General features: G+C 38.8%; 1 protein-coding gene and 1 pseudogene across 1 annotated transcript; one reads left to right on the top strand and one right to left on the bottom strand.

The window, feature by feature from the left end:
* Window positions 1–3,975: 3,975 nt before the first annotated feature.
* Window positions 3,976–9,453, bottom strand: LOC140938146 (kelch repeat and BTB domain-containing protein 12-like; annotated as a pseudogene).
* A 3,016-nt stretch (window positions 9,454–12,469) lies between these two features.
* Window positions 12,470–16,244, top strand: LOC140937441 (kelch-like protein 26). The gene is made up of 2 exons (XM_073387007.1): window positions 12,470–13,322; window positions 15,363–16,244. The coding sequence occupies exons 1-2, from the start codon at window positions 12,492–12,494 to the stop codon at window positions 16,242–16,244; spliced, it is 1,713 nt and encodes a 570-aa protein (XP_073243108.1). The 5' UTR covers window positions 12,470–12,491.
* Window positions 16,245–16,713: the final 469 nt, after the last annotated feature.

Below are 16,713 nucleotides of genomic sequence, written 5' to 3'. Positions count from 1 at the left end.
AGCAGTAGAAATTGACGGGAGTGTATATTTCATTATCAGCAGTTTTCTGGTAGACAGTGGAATTAGGATCCCACCAGGAGAGGTGTACCTTGTTTCCTTGGATAGCTTTGGATGAGTGGGAAAATTTAGGTAAGGTGACCAAAAAATATGCAGTTTTGTGTTGTGTGACAGTTAAAAGTGAAAACTTATGATCTGAATGACTCACTCTATAAAGGTTAAGGTTAGAAAACGTCGACAATGTCAAACTGCAATCAGATAGTACTAGTTGAAAGCTTTACACAGAGATTATTTACTTCTCTGCTTAGTCAAAGCTTTCCCTTAAGGTCCAATCGCACATGAAGATTGAGTAAGATTGGGAATTCAGTAAATAAGATTGTATAGCGGATTTTTGTATTCAAAGTTATGACTTCCGTAAAAGAGCACATCTAATCGATAATCAAACACTATTAGGTAGAGGACAAGTGGCTGCTTATAAAAGTAGGCTGATCTGTTTTTAATGAATTGTTGCCAGCTGGCGTTTTTCGCTGGACTGCGGTAACTGGCTGCTAAATAGGAAGTGACTTAACAAACGTGTGAGTGCATCACTGACTGTACAGTGCATTCATACTTAAAGGTTAAGGTTTTGGAATTTTTCCTCTCTCTCTCTCGTGACTCTTGCATTCACCATGGTAGTCTTCTCTTACCCGTCAGGCCTGCTATCCCTTTTAGTTATACCGTGGGTCTTTTCGGGGGTCTTTCCACTTAGTACTTGCTTCTTTGTCCAAGCGAACGCTCCGGAAAACCCTGGTACTAGGCCAGGGACCTTTGTTAACTATCATTATTTACGGTTAAACTCACATAAGTGAAAGTGCGTTTACAAAGAATGGCATGCACCCTGTTCGTAATATTCTCGCGAAACCAACTGGGTTTTTTAAAGTTTATTATTAATTATGTAAAAATACACGAATGATGACTGTTCGAGAGGAAAACACAGTTCCGAGATCGAGATGTAAGGTAATAATTTTGGTTATAAGTGTTAATGATAAAAGAGCTCATGCGAGATGGGATTTATAAAATCCTATGGCTTGTCCTGATACACTTATAACAGCAGAAATCATCATTTAGAGCAACCGTTATTTTTTCTACAACTACGATTTGTCTAGAGTCTGTCTAGGCTACAGGTTGTTGTTTTTTTCCTGAAACGTTTGCGAATCGTTGACAAGAGCGAAGCATTTATTTTTTGATGCTTTAAATACTGCAATGAATCTATGTAAATGGGCTTGTTAACCCAGCCGGATTAGGCTTGAACTAGATTTGTTGATATGAATTCCATGGATACTCTTAACTTCAGTTGTTTAAGTAGCCCTATGATAAGTAAGTTTTTCTTTATTTTGTTATATTGTAATGGTCAACATTTTTTCCAAATTTAAATAAATTGTCTCTGATCAACCATGCACGTTAATCAGCTTGTACTATGTTGCCGTTCACTTCTCTTACGGTCAGTTTACCGGTGTTGTCCTTAACCATAGGATCAGTTTAATGCACATTCCACTTTATTATCCATCCAGTTACTCGAAAGTTGGTTAGCGCTACCTTAAGGTTACGATTTCAGACTCGTGATCGGGTTTTTAGAACACTAAATGCGTCATTTTCGTGAATAAAGTTTTAGGCTCTAGAAAATGTCAAATTATTTACATATTCAAAGTGATAAGATAAGCCATAATGTAATTAATTGACCCGTTTATATTGCAACAGTTTATCTTTTTGAAATCAGCCGAATCAGCACTTCAATGCTCGGACATCTTGTCCCCAACTTGACTTTAGTTTTCTTTTATAATTAGTAATCTCTACCTTTGAATGTTCCCAGTGAGCAAAACCTAAATAATCAGATAAGGTAAAGAGATAGAATATAAAAAGTGGAGGAAATCTGCGACAAATCGAAGAGAGAAAAAAAAAGAAAGGAGGGAGAAAGACAAATAAATAGTATGACTTCGTATTCTTAAAACTGTGCCAAAGAACAGAAAGAATGATAAATTATTTAAAGGCGTTTACGAGGAGGTAATCTTTGAACGCATGATAAAAATTTAGAAATATTTTCGGTCACTCGGAAAGAGCAACAAAACAATTCTGTTTCAATATAGATGTTTAATTTTCTTATTACACTTGCAAGTGTTCACTACAATATATCTGATATATTGAATTCTACAGGACTCGTTTTTAATAAAGAAAAAAATGCACTAATGCATAGATCCATACCGAAAAGATACTTTAAAATACCTACTAGTAATCGATGCCCCCTATAAATTAACGTAAAATCTATGACCTATAATATTTCGACCTTTCATCGGAACCAAAAATTATTACATTAGTAAGTAAACGTTTCGATGGTCATTTACAATATAATTACTATGTGTCTCCACACTGTACGCCTCGAGCGGGCTTGTACTAAGATGTAGGGGACACATGTGCATGTATATGTACTATCTCTTGCGATTTATAAAGTTTCTTAAGTTGGTGTTTTACTAGTTTATCAAACACGAGATGCAGCAGTGTTTCATCCGACATCCAGAAAGCGAAAAACTCTGATGCGATGATGCGGCTTGAAATAACAAGGAGCAGCACCCATTTCCCTTACCACGAGTCCAATCGACAGCATATATTTAAGTCATTCTACAAAAACGTTATGGGAGAGAAACGTTACTTTTCTAGCACTTGGAATTTAGTGACATAGAATATTAATGAGTGTGCCAAATTTTGCTTATATCGAATGGTATAATAGGTTGCCCCTACAGCAGCCCACTGGGTCATTTTAGTTTCTTTCAGTTGCACATGCTTGACAATACGTCTAACTGTTTCGAGAGGAGAGGGTATAATGACAGGTGGTCGTTATTAGTGAAAATAACGGATAAGTTGTGTTGACAAAGTTGTTGGAAAAATAGAGAAATGCCAGACCGGGCAAAAAGTAGTCTTACTGCAAGGGTAGATTTATGGTGTAGTACGAAAGATTCAGTTGACTGTGACATTCAATTCAGCATTTTGATCAATACGTACACCAAAGTAAAACGATTGCCACATATAGGACAATTTTGATAACCACGAGGCTTTAACTGAAATTGTAGAGCTAAAGTCAAGCGCAACCTGAAAAGGCGCCGCCTCTATCAAGAGGATCAGGGACGGCGTAGCGTACTTTCAACTTAGTGGGGGCTTGAAAACGAGCGCTGAAGGCGCAATTCTGGGGGTATCCTCCTTCAGATAATTTTGAAATCTAGAGGCTCAGAAATGGTATTTTCAACATTCTCCATAAGAAAGAACGATTTTCGAATGGCCTTGAAATAAAAACGCGCGAACTAAACAAACACAACAAACAAACGGAAATAGAGCGATTTGATTGGTTCATCGAACAGATACAAACGAGCGTGGCTCTTGGTTGGTTAAGTAAACGCTCCGGTGAAAAAACTTCATGTCCGAGAACTTTCTTGGTCATCTATCAAAAACTCTAATTAAAAATACTTTCTCTAAAGAAATGTTACTGCGGAGATGCACCAAAATGGAACTGTGGCATCCGCTTTACACCGAATTCATGTCAGGAGAAGGTTTATGTTGATGACTATTCCAAACGTCGAACTTCCAATGCAACTCTAAACAACTAGTAAGTGACTCATCATATTACCCCACATAATATTTACATCCCGATGAAATATGCCTTAGTTAACTTATCGTACAGTAACCACTCAAGAACATCTTAATTTTAAGCATAATCAAACTCGGTAAGAGTTAACTACATCAAAGCTAAAATTTCCATTGCTTGCATTTTTATTGCTGAACAATACTAAAACAAAACAAATTCCTCTAAAAAAAGGGGGGCCGCCATCCTTGATGATTTTTATTTGCCTAAATGGCCTCGTCCGAATGCTTTTCCAAAGCAAAGATCTAAATTTTCCTTCTGAATATTTTCAAGAACCTGAAAAAAATTTAGGCGCATCTGATTAGAAAACCCTAATCCGATAAGGGGTTTTTGGTTGCTGCGGGATACTTCGCTGCGGCCTTTACTGTGCTTAACATCTCTCTGTTCACTGATAGGTAACACAAGACAGCGGCACGATTAATTCTTTCCAGTGAATTTTCCCACTCCCGTAAAGATATTTTGTACACTTCATTTGGTGGTATTCTGATGCCACTGTCAATTGGAAATTTGTTGATGATGAAATAAACCTCCCCTCCCAACAATTCCACTGCACCAAGTGTGTTTGAAGGAATGCGGTTTTGCTCAACGATGCACCATGAGTTGATTCCCTCATTATAAACTTCGACAGGTGCATCGCCTCTTGAAGCCCGCCCGTTCAACCGGGAACCGTTAGAAATAGACGTAGCACTTCCACCGGCCACATAAAGATTGTTCTTAGCTACAAACAGACTGGAATTAAAGTGTGGATACCTAGTTGAAGCCATCTTCCTCCATACATTCCTTAGAGGGTCAAAACAGTGAACAACGGCCGGTTTTAGATCCCTATCCAATAAACGTCTGCCATAATTGTCCCTTCCCTCTATGTAACATCCATGAAGAACATATATTTTAGATTTCATACTCACTGCCGTCACAAATACTAATTTTTCTTGCTCATAATCCGTGTTGATAAAAAAAGGGCAATTTGGAACCACTTTGCCAATCATTCTGGGCCAAACTGTATCTTTGAAGCAGACCAGCGTCACTAATTACATATATATATTCATTGACTGAACTCATACAACCTATACGTAAGCACTCATCGTTCTGAAAACGTGGGAGTTTTTCCCACACATTTCTAACGGTATCATAGCGATACATGATGTGAGAACCCTTCTCTGGTTCTACACCTACATACAAGTAATTGCCAACAACTTCTGCACAAATGCATTTGGTTATATCAACCAATCGTGCCATAGAAGGAAATGGTTTCCATGAACATGTTTCGGCATGAAAATAGTTCATTTCAGTGGCAAAGTAACGTTCTTTCTTCTGCGGGGTACGCTGACGAACAGGGAAAATTGCAACAAGCACCTGAAATAGAACGAAAAGTAAAATAATAACTTTAAGGCAAAACTCGAAACGTGTAACATTTCAAAACACGTTAACTTAAACTCAGTTGATGAAAGACTCCTACTCATTTATTTTAAAAAAATAGCAAGTGTCTTCCGAGTCGTTATCCCGGAATTACAAGCTTTGAATATATTTTAGTCAGATAAAAAGGAAGACCCAATACATGCAGGCTCGTTTTTACTTTTAAAAAAGATCTGTTTATGAAAATTACACTCCCCAATTCTGCACAAATTGAGCCTTAAATGCTAGATCGTAATCTGGAAAGGCTGGGGTGTTTTGACTTTGCTTTAAAATTTTAAAGACATAAATTTGCAACATTTTACTGATACATGCCGTGTACAGTGCATGATCATGAATATAGTAAGACCTACACCGCTCGTAGCAACGCTGCTTCGGAAGGCATTATTATTCGTCCAGATGGATAATTATGAGCACCTACACACATATATAAATTACGTTTGCACCCCGAGGCTGAGTATCCATTTTTCTTACGTTGTTGTTCTTAATTTCTGGGCCTCAATGTTCTTTTAAAAAAATTATTGTTACAAACTGAAAAGATCTGTTTTTCTCTCGGACTAATTAACAATTATTCTTTCAAATCGAGGTGAATAGTGGCTGATTATATTTGGGTAAAATTTTTCTTGTTAGGAAAAGCTAAGTTTACAAAACGGCATTTCTCTTCTCGAATGAACAGTAGTTGTAAACATGCCATAGAGCCAAAAAGACGAATAAGCTAAAGTAAAAGGGAAAACGCTATTTCGAATCCTTGGGGGTCTTTTTCTTGCCTTAAAAACATCAATCCGAGGATTTTGTCGACTTTCAAAAGATCGTTCTCTACAAAAAGTCGAAAAACACCGAGCTCACACATTTTCCACTCTCTAGGAGGTGAATATTTAACAATAATATCATAGGTGATGAATTACTCCTTAATTTTAGTGCGAAATTTCAGCGATCATTTGTAATTTCACATGCCATGGAAACTTTCTGTAGATGGCGACGAAATTTTAAAATGTCATGAATGAAGATGCCAGGGCATAAAAAGACGCTTAGAAAACCTGAACACACGAAAGAGCACATCAAGAAGGATTCTAACAGGTATTTTGTCGAAAAACTCTGAACTGAAGCCAAATTTAAGCTCTAAACGTTCGAGACAGTGGAGTTCTCGATCGAGACGATCCAGGATAAACATGTCAAAAATCCAAGATTGCTAACGTAATTCGTCACCAACGATATTAATACGTAATCAAATGGTATACTCGTAAAATTAGGGAATAATTTCACTCGTCACCATTTGATTACACATACTTATTCTTTGAAATCAAGGTGAACATTGGCTGGATATTAGGGAGATTACGCAACAACGACGACGATGGCAACGAGAACGGCAAAAAAGCAATAGGTTTAGACAAGCAAAACAACAACTTTGCACGTGCATCACGCTTTTTTGTACATTTCACTGCCTTCGTTGCACGACTACAACGTGAAACTGCCTAATTTCACTTCCTACCGAGTGGATAATGTGTGAGCTCGGTGTTTCAATTTTTGTAGAGAACGAGCCGATCTTTTAAAAAACCGACAAAATCTTCGGATAAACTTGCGAATTGCCATGTTTGACAATTCTGCAAAGATCTAACGTTTGCGCATGCACTGTAATACCGCTGTGTGTAACTTTTTCACGCATGATTTGATCTGTCAATCAAATTGTACGTTTTAATGGTTTCTTTTGCAATTTTGTTGAGATCACTTCATGTGTATATACTAAAACAATTATTCTTTTCAACCTCGGTGAATAGCAGCTTTAGGAGTATTTACCTCGCCGCTTCGCGGCCCGGTAAATATTTAGCCTCCATTAACCTCGATTTCAAAGACTAATTCTCTAATGAATATTAAATATGGGGTTGTTTATTGGCATTATGTCTGTAGAAGGTGGCAATGAATATGTAAGGGTACGTTATTATTAGTTTTGCTGTATGTATAGGGAACATACACCTTTGCAAGAGGGAATTTGTATGAAATTACAAGTGATGCCGTTATAATGGACATGACCACGAAGATGACAACACTGATGACGACGATGAGGGCTGTGTTGCCTGGAAACCCAAAATGCACCAAAAACTGCACGAATTCCGTCATGTGGAATGGCGTCTTTTGGAGTTTGTTTATGGTTTGTTGCTGGCAACTGCGGATACCAAACCGATAGAAAGAAAGATTTATGACCAAAGCGAAATCGCACTACGCTTACTATCCTCGCGCAATCGCGCGACAAAATCGTAAATTCGCTCCGCGAGAACAATCCTTTGTTTTGTAGCTTTAGTTTGCAAGTCATATTTTTTTCAGAACAGCGGTTTTACGGAAATTATTGGACATTAGATTCTCACACAAACACTGTAATTTTTCACACGTTTGCTTACTCGTCAAGATGGCGTCGAAAACCGTGACAATAACTTGATGATGATGATGATGATACCTTTATTAAAGTGTCAAAACTGTAATAGCGGTGTATAACTACTAAGTGGGGACACTAAAATAAATTACAAAAGAATAAATCAATAATAAATTAATTAAAGTTAAGAAAAACTATGTACAGTATAAGCAAGTGAGAAATTCGAGAGAACTATATACAATATGTACAAATGTATCCATTATCTTATAAAAATAAGAAATAAAAGATTAAGAAGTGCAAAGAGAGCAGTTAGAGCAGTTATTGTCATCTAATAGCATGCTAAGATCCACTTTTCTGATGTTATATTTGAAGGAGGACAACGTGGAAGCTTTTTTCACGTTACTAGGAACAGAACGCCATACCTTTGGGCCCATATACCTGAGCGAGTGCTTTCCAAAGGAGACTGTGTTGAATCTGGGTATAGTGAAGTCATGATTGCGCAGTTCATACTTAATTGCAGGCTGTTCAAAGAGGGTGCTAATGTATGTTGGGCACATGTTGTTTTTAACTTTATACATGAGAATAGCTATGTCCTGTAGTCGCCGGTTGTGTAGAGTAGATAGCCCAGCCATAGATAGTAATTGACCATAGGACGAATCTTTATCACAATATATAGCCCTAAGTGCTCTTTCCTGGATACGCTCTAGTCGTCTAGAATCACTAGCACGGCAAAAATGCCATATAAGATGACAGTAGGTTAAATACGTGAGAACAGCTGCCTTATATAACTGTAACTTAGTTTGTGTGGGTATAAGGTCTCCTGAGCCTCATGAGAACGCCTACCCGCTGGGTGAGATACTACTCGTAATGTCGGGCTACCTATACAAAGACACGTCATGGGACAGCTTCCTTTAACAGTACTTTGACTGCCTTTTGATGTTGCAGAATGATCCCAATTTCATCAGGGAAGCGAAGCGGCCTGGCAGTCTGATAAATTATGTAGAGCGCAGCAGTAAGATGTAGAGGATAAATGAACCATGTAGTTGCAGTTTTGTCAGTTATCAACCAGATACCCACAAAAAATACTCATTACTTATCAGGAGTCAGGATCAATTGCTTTTTATTGTAAATCACTGAAGTTCTTATGTACTTACCGGGGTCATTGAACGTGGCCTTGTCTTCTCAACAGCAAACTTTGAGTTGGGCGAAGGCATGTTGCTATGCAGCAGTTTTTTCACACATTAGCGTTTGAATCTCTGGCACTTGCTGCATCTCCTCTGTGTTCAGTTCTTCAACCACATCCTTGGTGTCCACCAGCCCCAGTCGAACAGCTCCGATAACTTTAGCTGCGACTGTCATCCTCTCTTCCTTCTTGTGTTTGATCCACTGCATCACGGATTTGAAGACGAATGTCTCGGATGGAGCATTAAGGTCATCTCGGCTGAGAAGATTCAACAACTGATCAGCGTCAATAAGGGACAAGAATTCTTCACTTTCAGAGACCTGACTGTAAAACGACGCCATCTTACGTTGCATATCTTCCTTCAGGTCTCTCAGACCGTGCAAATCAGCAAATGCACGAAGATGGAGATACGTCTGGACGTCAATACAACCTTGGATGTATTCCTTGTCAAAGAAATCACAACACTGTCGAACAATAGTTGGCATCTGGAGCTGGTTGGCAGTTGTAAGAACTTCGAAAACGTTTTTCTTGTTAATGAGGAGCTCTCCACTGTAGATGGAATCCATTACGACCTTAAACCCCAGTGCTGAAATGTTTTCATCTTTGAGTTCAATCACTTCCTGGTTTGATTCCTTCATTCCGTTGGTGAACATTGCATGGAAATAGTCGCTATTAGCAGCGAGAAGATTGCGGTGAGCAGGAAAGATGGACTCATCCACCTTCAGACGAACGTCAATGAATTCTCCGTTTTCTCTGAACTGGGCTAACTTGAACAAAAGATGCGCCGCCATTTTGGTGATGCGATATGTGTCAAGACAGAGCCCTCTCGTTTTTAAGAGTCTTCAACTGACCGTCTTCTGTGCGTCATTGAGGTGTTATGCAACAATGACCATGATATGAAAAATGACCAATGAAGAGGTAGTTTCTAACTGATCACGAAACACTGTCTGTCCCTTCTTTTTTTGCAGTCCACCATATTAGGTCATATTAAAAAAAAAGTAGTTTAATTATGGTCTCACATAGTACAGACAGACTTTGTGTGATCGACATTAAACAATGTAGGTAGAAAATTAATAGGTATAGTCGATGACTACATGTGGCTGCAAAGTAGAATGAAAATTGGACGATATAAAAAAGGGTAGGTGTAGGAAGCCAAGAATTGTAATTATTATACATAACGAGTACATTTTAAGAATATGACTTGTATACTGTTCAGGTGGCTCGATTCTGTATTTATTTAGGCATACCTTTCATCTTTGAACAGGTCCTATACCTAGTAAACAACACGCAAACATTATTGTTTCAGTTGGGGATCTAGATGTAAGGTAATCGTTTGCGACTTGTTGGCAAAAGCGCAGCATTTATTCTTTGAGGTTATAAATATCGTAATGAATCTGTAATGGTGGGTGTTAACACGGACGGATTAGGCTTCAGCTAGATTTGTTAATATGAATTCCATACTCTTAACTTGAATTGCTTAAAAATTCATTACTATTATGATGAGTAAGTTTTTCTTCAATGTACTACTCAACATTTTCTAAATTCAAATAAAATTTCTCTGATCAACCATGTACGTTAATCTGCTTGTACTATGTGTTGCCGTTTACTTACAACAACAACAACAACAACAATAAGCTTTATTTGCATGACCATAACAAAGTATTACAGTACTGCAAAAGCTACTTGAAATTAATCATTAATTCCTTTTAAATTAAATATTTAAAATAATTTGAAACGTATTAATCATTGCTTATTTTTAACCAGCACTAGGATTTATTATTCCGGAGTTAAATTTGTCCCTCAATTCATGATCAAAGCAAGATGATATACTTCTTTCGCGGTCAGTTTACCAGTGTTGTCCTTAAGGGGCTAGATCCGACGCTATTTGCTTTCTTATACTCTAATACTCTGTAAGCTCTCAGGGGCACCCAACGACAATTTTCGGAAAATATCTGTTCGGAAGACGATTTGAGATCTAGAATTTTCGGAACATTTTTTGCAAAATTTCTTGCTTGTCTGCCTCTCCTAGGATTTCGAACATTTAAAAAATGGTATAACTGCCCATTTTTAACGGATTTTTACCCTAAAAAGGTCACGTACAATTTTCGGGAGCCTTTTTTGTGGCTGAAATTTTCGAAAAGGTAAGTTTCGATCCCTATAATTTTCGCATCACTAGACTTTCAGGTAGGAAATCCGAACAGATCAAAAATTTTTAGAGGATAAAAATATGCCTACATCTACCGTTTAAATACTAAAATACGTTTAACAATGCTATGTTTGAGTCGTTTTGAGCTATATTCTCGTTGGGTGCCCCTGAGCTCTATATCAGCCTTTTTTGCAAGACGGGTGAATCATTTTGAAAATTCTCGAATACCAAGTAGAATAAAAGTAAATTGATTCTTACGAATTCTTATCGAATGGTAACGAGCTAAGAGAGGATAAAGGGGCCAATCCTATGCCTTTTTCCCTTCCTCCCCACCCCCTACCCCTTTCGACGGCTGCTACGCAGGCTCGTGAGTTCTTTATTTTTTTGTCTCATTTCCAATGATTGCTTTATTAGGTCATGACAGGAACGTTTATAACCATCGGCTGGTTAAACAATCCTTTCTCTTCCTCCATCATCCCTCCCGGCTTGGGAATGAGATTACTGGTGAGCTCAGTAGGCCATTTCAAAAGTTTGATCAAGTCTTTGTTTGAAGCCGGCGGGGAAAACGCGAAGCCTTTGCTTTGAAATTGATTTTTTCTTTCTTGATTCTCATGTAAGTAAAAATAGCTATTTATTTACCCAAGGAGCACTTAAGAGCACTTAAGAATTCGTTGAAACGTGTCCGTGCATTTCAAATCGAACTGAAATTTCGAAGTGTTGGTTTTTAGGGAGTGGAAAACCGGAATACCCGAAAAAAACCCTCGAAGCGAAGAAGAGAACCAGCAACAAATTCAACCCACATATGGTGTCGACGCCGGAAGTCGAAACCGGGCCACATTCATGGGAGGCGCGACTCGACTGCTCACTGCGCCACCCTTGCCCCCCACTTTCACTCATGCACGTAAATATCATTTTCACAAGATAGAAATTGATGGGTTTAGTACTTGGCAGGGGCAAGGGTTGAGGAGAATACGCTACATTTGTTCCACTCACCTGCAAATGGTCACGGAATAGTTAGAAAAAATCCATTCACAAGAACCTTTAAACCGTATAAAACAGTTTATTCCTTACGACAGTTAGTCTCCCCAGCCCCCCTAACCCAGAGATGAATACTGTTGAGACCGACACCAAATATCCGTCGACCAGAGGCAACATTCTGTACTCAGAGTATATTATAAATACGTTATTGACCAAGCGTGAGGTCAAGATAGCTGGATTTTAGCCAATTTTTTTTTTCGCGTTGGACCGAAGCCATACTTCAACCATCCTGACTGAAGAGGCTTGGTCAATATAGGATTTACTTAATTTTTTAATGTCTAATGCAAAACTTCATTCCTTTAATCCATCCTAAGTTTATATTTACATGATCACAAAAGAAAGAGAATGTCTAATCTATTACCTGTTCATATTCAAACCAAAATTCAAACCACAGTTGAAACATTCTTCATTCTACTTCGATATTAAATGATGCTAATCACTGATATGTCGGACTGCATTACAGCATTATTCTGTCGAAGTGTTCGCATAAATCTTGAAAGAGGAAATATTCTAAAGTCGTATCAACACAGCTGTACATTAAGGCATGAGCTTTCTCATAAACAACTTCGTCCAGGGTCTTTCGTGACGCTTCATAGCTCACGTTATCGTAATTGATAGGATGCAAGATCACGCGATCACGCAATCCGACTAGTTCTGCCTCTAACGATTTTTAGCCGATTTAAATATGGTTGGACATTCTGAGATTCTTTTGTCAAAGTGTGCTCAGTTCCGAGAGCAAGGTGAATTCATTGATGTGGGATTAAAAGTTGGAGAAGAAATTTTCTCAGCTCATCGCATTGTGCTTGCTGCCAGCAGCGATTATTTTCACGCCATGTTCGCTCATGGCATGAAGGAATCGAACCAGGAAGTGATCGAGCTCAAAGATGAAAACATTTCAGCAGCTGCTTTGAAGATCGTGCTGGATTCCATCTACAGCGGAGACCTTCAAGTCAACGATGAAAACATATTTGAAGTTCTTGTCGCAGCCGATCATCTCCAAGTAACCAGTGTTGTCCAACAGTGTTGTGATTACTTGCAAACCCAGTTTATTGATCAGCTTCGATTTGACGTGCACACATATTGTCGCGTCTCAGCGATTGCTGATCGACATGGTCTAAAAGACCTTCAAGAAGCCACGCAGACTAAGATGGCCTACATTTACAAAGAAATCTGTGAAAGTGAAGAATTCTTGTCCCATGTGGATGCTGATCAGTACACTCGTCTTCTCAGTAGAGATGACCTCAGTGCTCCTTCAGAGACATTCGTCTTCAAATCTGTGATGCAGTGGATTACACACAAGAAGGAAGAGAGGATGCCAATCGCAGCCAAAGTTATCGGAGCGGTTCGTCTAGGGTTGGTGGATATCAATGACTTGACTGAAGAACTCGACACAGAAGAGATGCAACGAGTGCCGGAAATTCATATGCTTCTCCATGAATCGCTTTTACATAACATCAGGCCTTCAAATAGTTCCAAGTTTGCCATAGAGAAAGCGAAACTACGCTCAACGAGTCTAGTAAGTACATATATTTTTGTCAATGAATGCAGTGGAATCCCGATTTTTCAAACCACATGGGGTAAGGCAAATTGTTACAAATTATCGGGAGGTTTGAAAAATCAGGGAGTTTGTGTGAGGGAGTTTGTTTGACTGGCTTGGTAGCACGGCAAGCCTTGCCGTGCTACACGGCAGTAGCTCGACTTGGTTTCAAACGTCGTGCTACCTCAGTGCCGAACTCAATTCATAAATTATAAATACATTAGAATACAGTTAAAAGTTTGCCAAACCGTTTCTTTATTTTTGTGTTTTGTTTTTGGCAACAGCCGTTCTATTCGACTGAACTAAGTGACCGATCGTTTATTACGTCCCAGGGGGGCGGCGGGGGTTTTCAGAAAAGTGTGATGTGTCAACACTTTACCCCCCTCCCCCCCCCCCCAAAAAAAAAGTACATATGAAAATTGCACTCCCTTGGCAATAACAAATTTTAAAATGCACCTTCCGCTCCAACCCCTTCCAGACCAAGTCTCTTCTTCCATGCTTGGGCATTGATTTCATAAGCTATTAGCTACCGATAGTCAGCAGTGTAGCGTTAGATTTTGAAGGTGCACGCAGGGGACGAAACGTTAGCGTGCCGACGGCGTCCCAAACCTAGGGGAGCCTGGGGGCATGCTCCCCCGAAAAAAATTTTTAAATTTAGCTTCTCGGAAATGCCGTCTCCTGCGTTTTCTGCATGCCATTTTCCGTCAATAAAGACGAACGAAAATGCAGTAATTAGTTGTTTATTTTACCCCATCTCTAGTGTTATCATTACAGTACAGTGTTTAATAAGGCAAAAAAGGGTAAAACAGTGACCCCATCAAGGAGGTTACAAGCAAAGGGCGAGATGTGTACCCTTCACATGGGCTAACTCTGCTATAATGCCACCAATATCAATTACGTCCTTGTTCTTGTGTATGTGCAGAATTGGAAGAGAGCTCAATCTCTCGTCTGTCATGGTCCTTCTTACGGAGTTTTTAGTCTCTTCATACCGCTGAAGCTACGCTCAGCTGTGCATGTTGACACAGGATAAGTCAACAAAGTTGTGAGAGCTACATATACTCCGGGATAGAATTGGAGTTGGCTTGGTCAAAAGTCTCAACCAATTGCAGGGTCTATGGCATGGCTTCACATTCGGATCCATTTCACTCCACTTGATCAGTAAAAGGAAATCCTAACACAAAAATACCAATATGATGCAAAATATTTCTCCCGATTTAATGATGAAAATGCTTGAAGTTCAGGAAGTAAAAAAAAAAATTATATGTTATTTTAAGATTTCAGCTGTGGGCCAGGCGTATGTGTGTACATGCACGCACCATTGCCTGGTAGTAGAAATAGCTGATAGCTTCCTGGGTCAAGCTTTAAAAGGGTATAACATTTTGTCGCCGACAAAAAAGCGCCGAAGCGAATTTTTTTTATCTACTTTTGAAGGAAACGTGGATTTGCTTCAATTATAAAATAGTTTGGCAACTTTTTCATAGAAGGCTGCCAGTCCTGTGTCTTAATAGTTCGACGCCCCTCTTACTTTGTGCATTTTCAAAATTAACCCCCCAAATCAAGCCTCTTAGAAAATTGTACAGACTTCAGACAGATAATACATCTTTATTTGAAAATGGAACGGTTTTAATTTTGGATAAACAATCCGCCTTGTTTAGTGTGAAAATTGCCACTCCACAAAAAGTAGACTAAGTCCTTCCAGCAATACAGTATTTGCTTATTCTTACACTTTTTGCATGGCTCTTGATTTATGTCAGAAGTTCAAGTATTTCGTCTTCGATGAGCCGTGAAAGCCATTTGTTAGTTTGCTCGAACAGCCTCGTTTCGAATCAAATATACCATTGAATCGATCGTATATTGCTAGCATCTTCGAAATATGGAAAGCCAATCAGAAACCGCGAAATATTTTAAATAAATAATAAAAACCCTTATTGCACGCTTTTTCTTAATGCATGTCCAGTCTTAGATGCAAAATACCAGTGACACTTTCCAGTCCCAACGCCGACGCTGTTTTTATTACAGGTCCTTGTTGCCGTTCTTCCTCGGACTCATATGATGTATTTTGATACTGAAGAGAAACAGTGGAAGCCGCTATCGTCCTTAGCACCAGGGACAGATGTATTGAATTGCTACTGTGCAGAGACTGTTGGTAGGCAACTCTTTGTTGCCGGAAATATTGAAGGTGTAGGTTATTCTACTTACTGCTATGACATAGAAACAAATAAGTGGCAAAGGCATGAGGATGCACTTCCATGTGGCCAAATCAGCAGCCTGTGCACTGTAGGCGATTACATGTATGCAGTACCTTCTGACTACAGCATGATACCTCAAAGGTATAGCTTTCCGAAACGGCGGTGGCAAAGTTTCGCAAAATTTTGTCTAGTTTATCACTCCAGCTATTATCCCAAAAACAGTGCAACGGTAGTTCACTCTAAATTGTATGTACTTAGTGGCCTGCACCCCAGTTCGGGGTGTCATTATGCACTGCTACATTGTTTTGATCCAGTGACTAATTTGTGGACGCAAAAAGCTTCAAGCTGTAATCCTCACTTTGGGTCAACTCTGTTTGTAGTGAATGGCAGACTTTATGTAGCCGGGGGTTATCAATCTTTTAACGGTAGGCCCTGTGGTAACCCAGCACCTGTTGAAGTTTACGATGAAGAAAACAACAAGTGGTCCGTTCTTGACCAAAAACATATTCCCCAAAATAACCTTGGCGCAGTGGAAATAGAAGGGAGGGTTTATTTCATCATCAATAATTTTCCAATTGACAGTGGCATTAGAATCCCTTCAGGGGAGGTTTATCCTGTTTATCTAGGTGACTGGAAAAAGTTAGAAAACGTTTCTATCAATGCAGCCTTGTGTTACGTACCTTTAAAGAGGGTCAGTGTTCAAGCGGACTAGGGATACTTAGGAAAAATCCCTTAGGTGGCTGAAACTTTGACCGAAAGGCAGCCAGAAATGGGTTTACTTTTGTACGTCTTACAATACATCAGATAACCGATCCGCTATAATGAGATATTCGAAAACGAAAGTTAGATATTAAACTTTTAACTTTTTAACGATTAACTTTTTAACGATTAACTTTTGAATTGTCAGTGTGGGCAGTATACATGTATGTTTTTATAGTATTTTATAGTATTTTTATAGGAATGAATAGTCAGGTAAGTCACTTTTTTCCCGGTTCTGTTTGCATTGATATTAAGAAATTTTGGGGCAAGTATGCAAGGCATTTTACACTACCTCCAGATTGGATTAATTTTCTAGTAGTCACGTAGGATTTATTAAAAACACCTGTATGGTACCGTTACAGTTAATCAAATAAATATACCAAGCTTCTTAAAGATGTAATGTTTTTGTTATTTCCCTTCAA

The sequence above is a fragment of the Porites lutea genome, chromosome 5 (assembly GCF_958299795.1).
Source record: "Porites lutea chromosome 5, jaPorLute2.1, whole genome shotgun sequence".
Taxonomy (NCBI): domain Eukaryota; kingdom Metazoa; phylum Cnidaria; class Anthozoa; order Scleractinia; family Poritidae; genus Porites; species Porites lutea.
This window is presented reverse-complemented; position numbering and strand designations above follow the sequence as displayed.

Excerpts from the sequence above, each read along its gene's own strand:
- LOC140937441 (XM_073387007.1), top strand. The coding sequence starts at position 12,492 with ATGGTTGGACATTCTGAGATTCTTTTGTCAAAGTGTGCTCAGTTCCGA. Across the intron at positions 13,323-15,362 it reads AACTACGCTCAACGAGTCTA|GTCCTTGTTGCCGTTCTTCC; the intron begins GTAAGTACATAT and ends TTTTTATTACAG.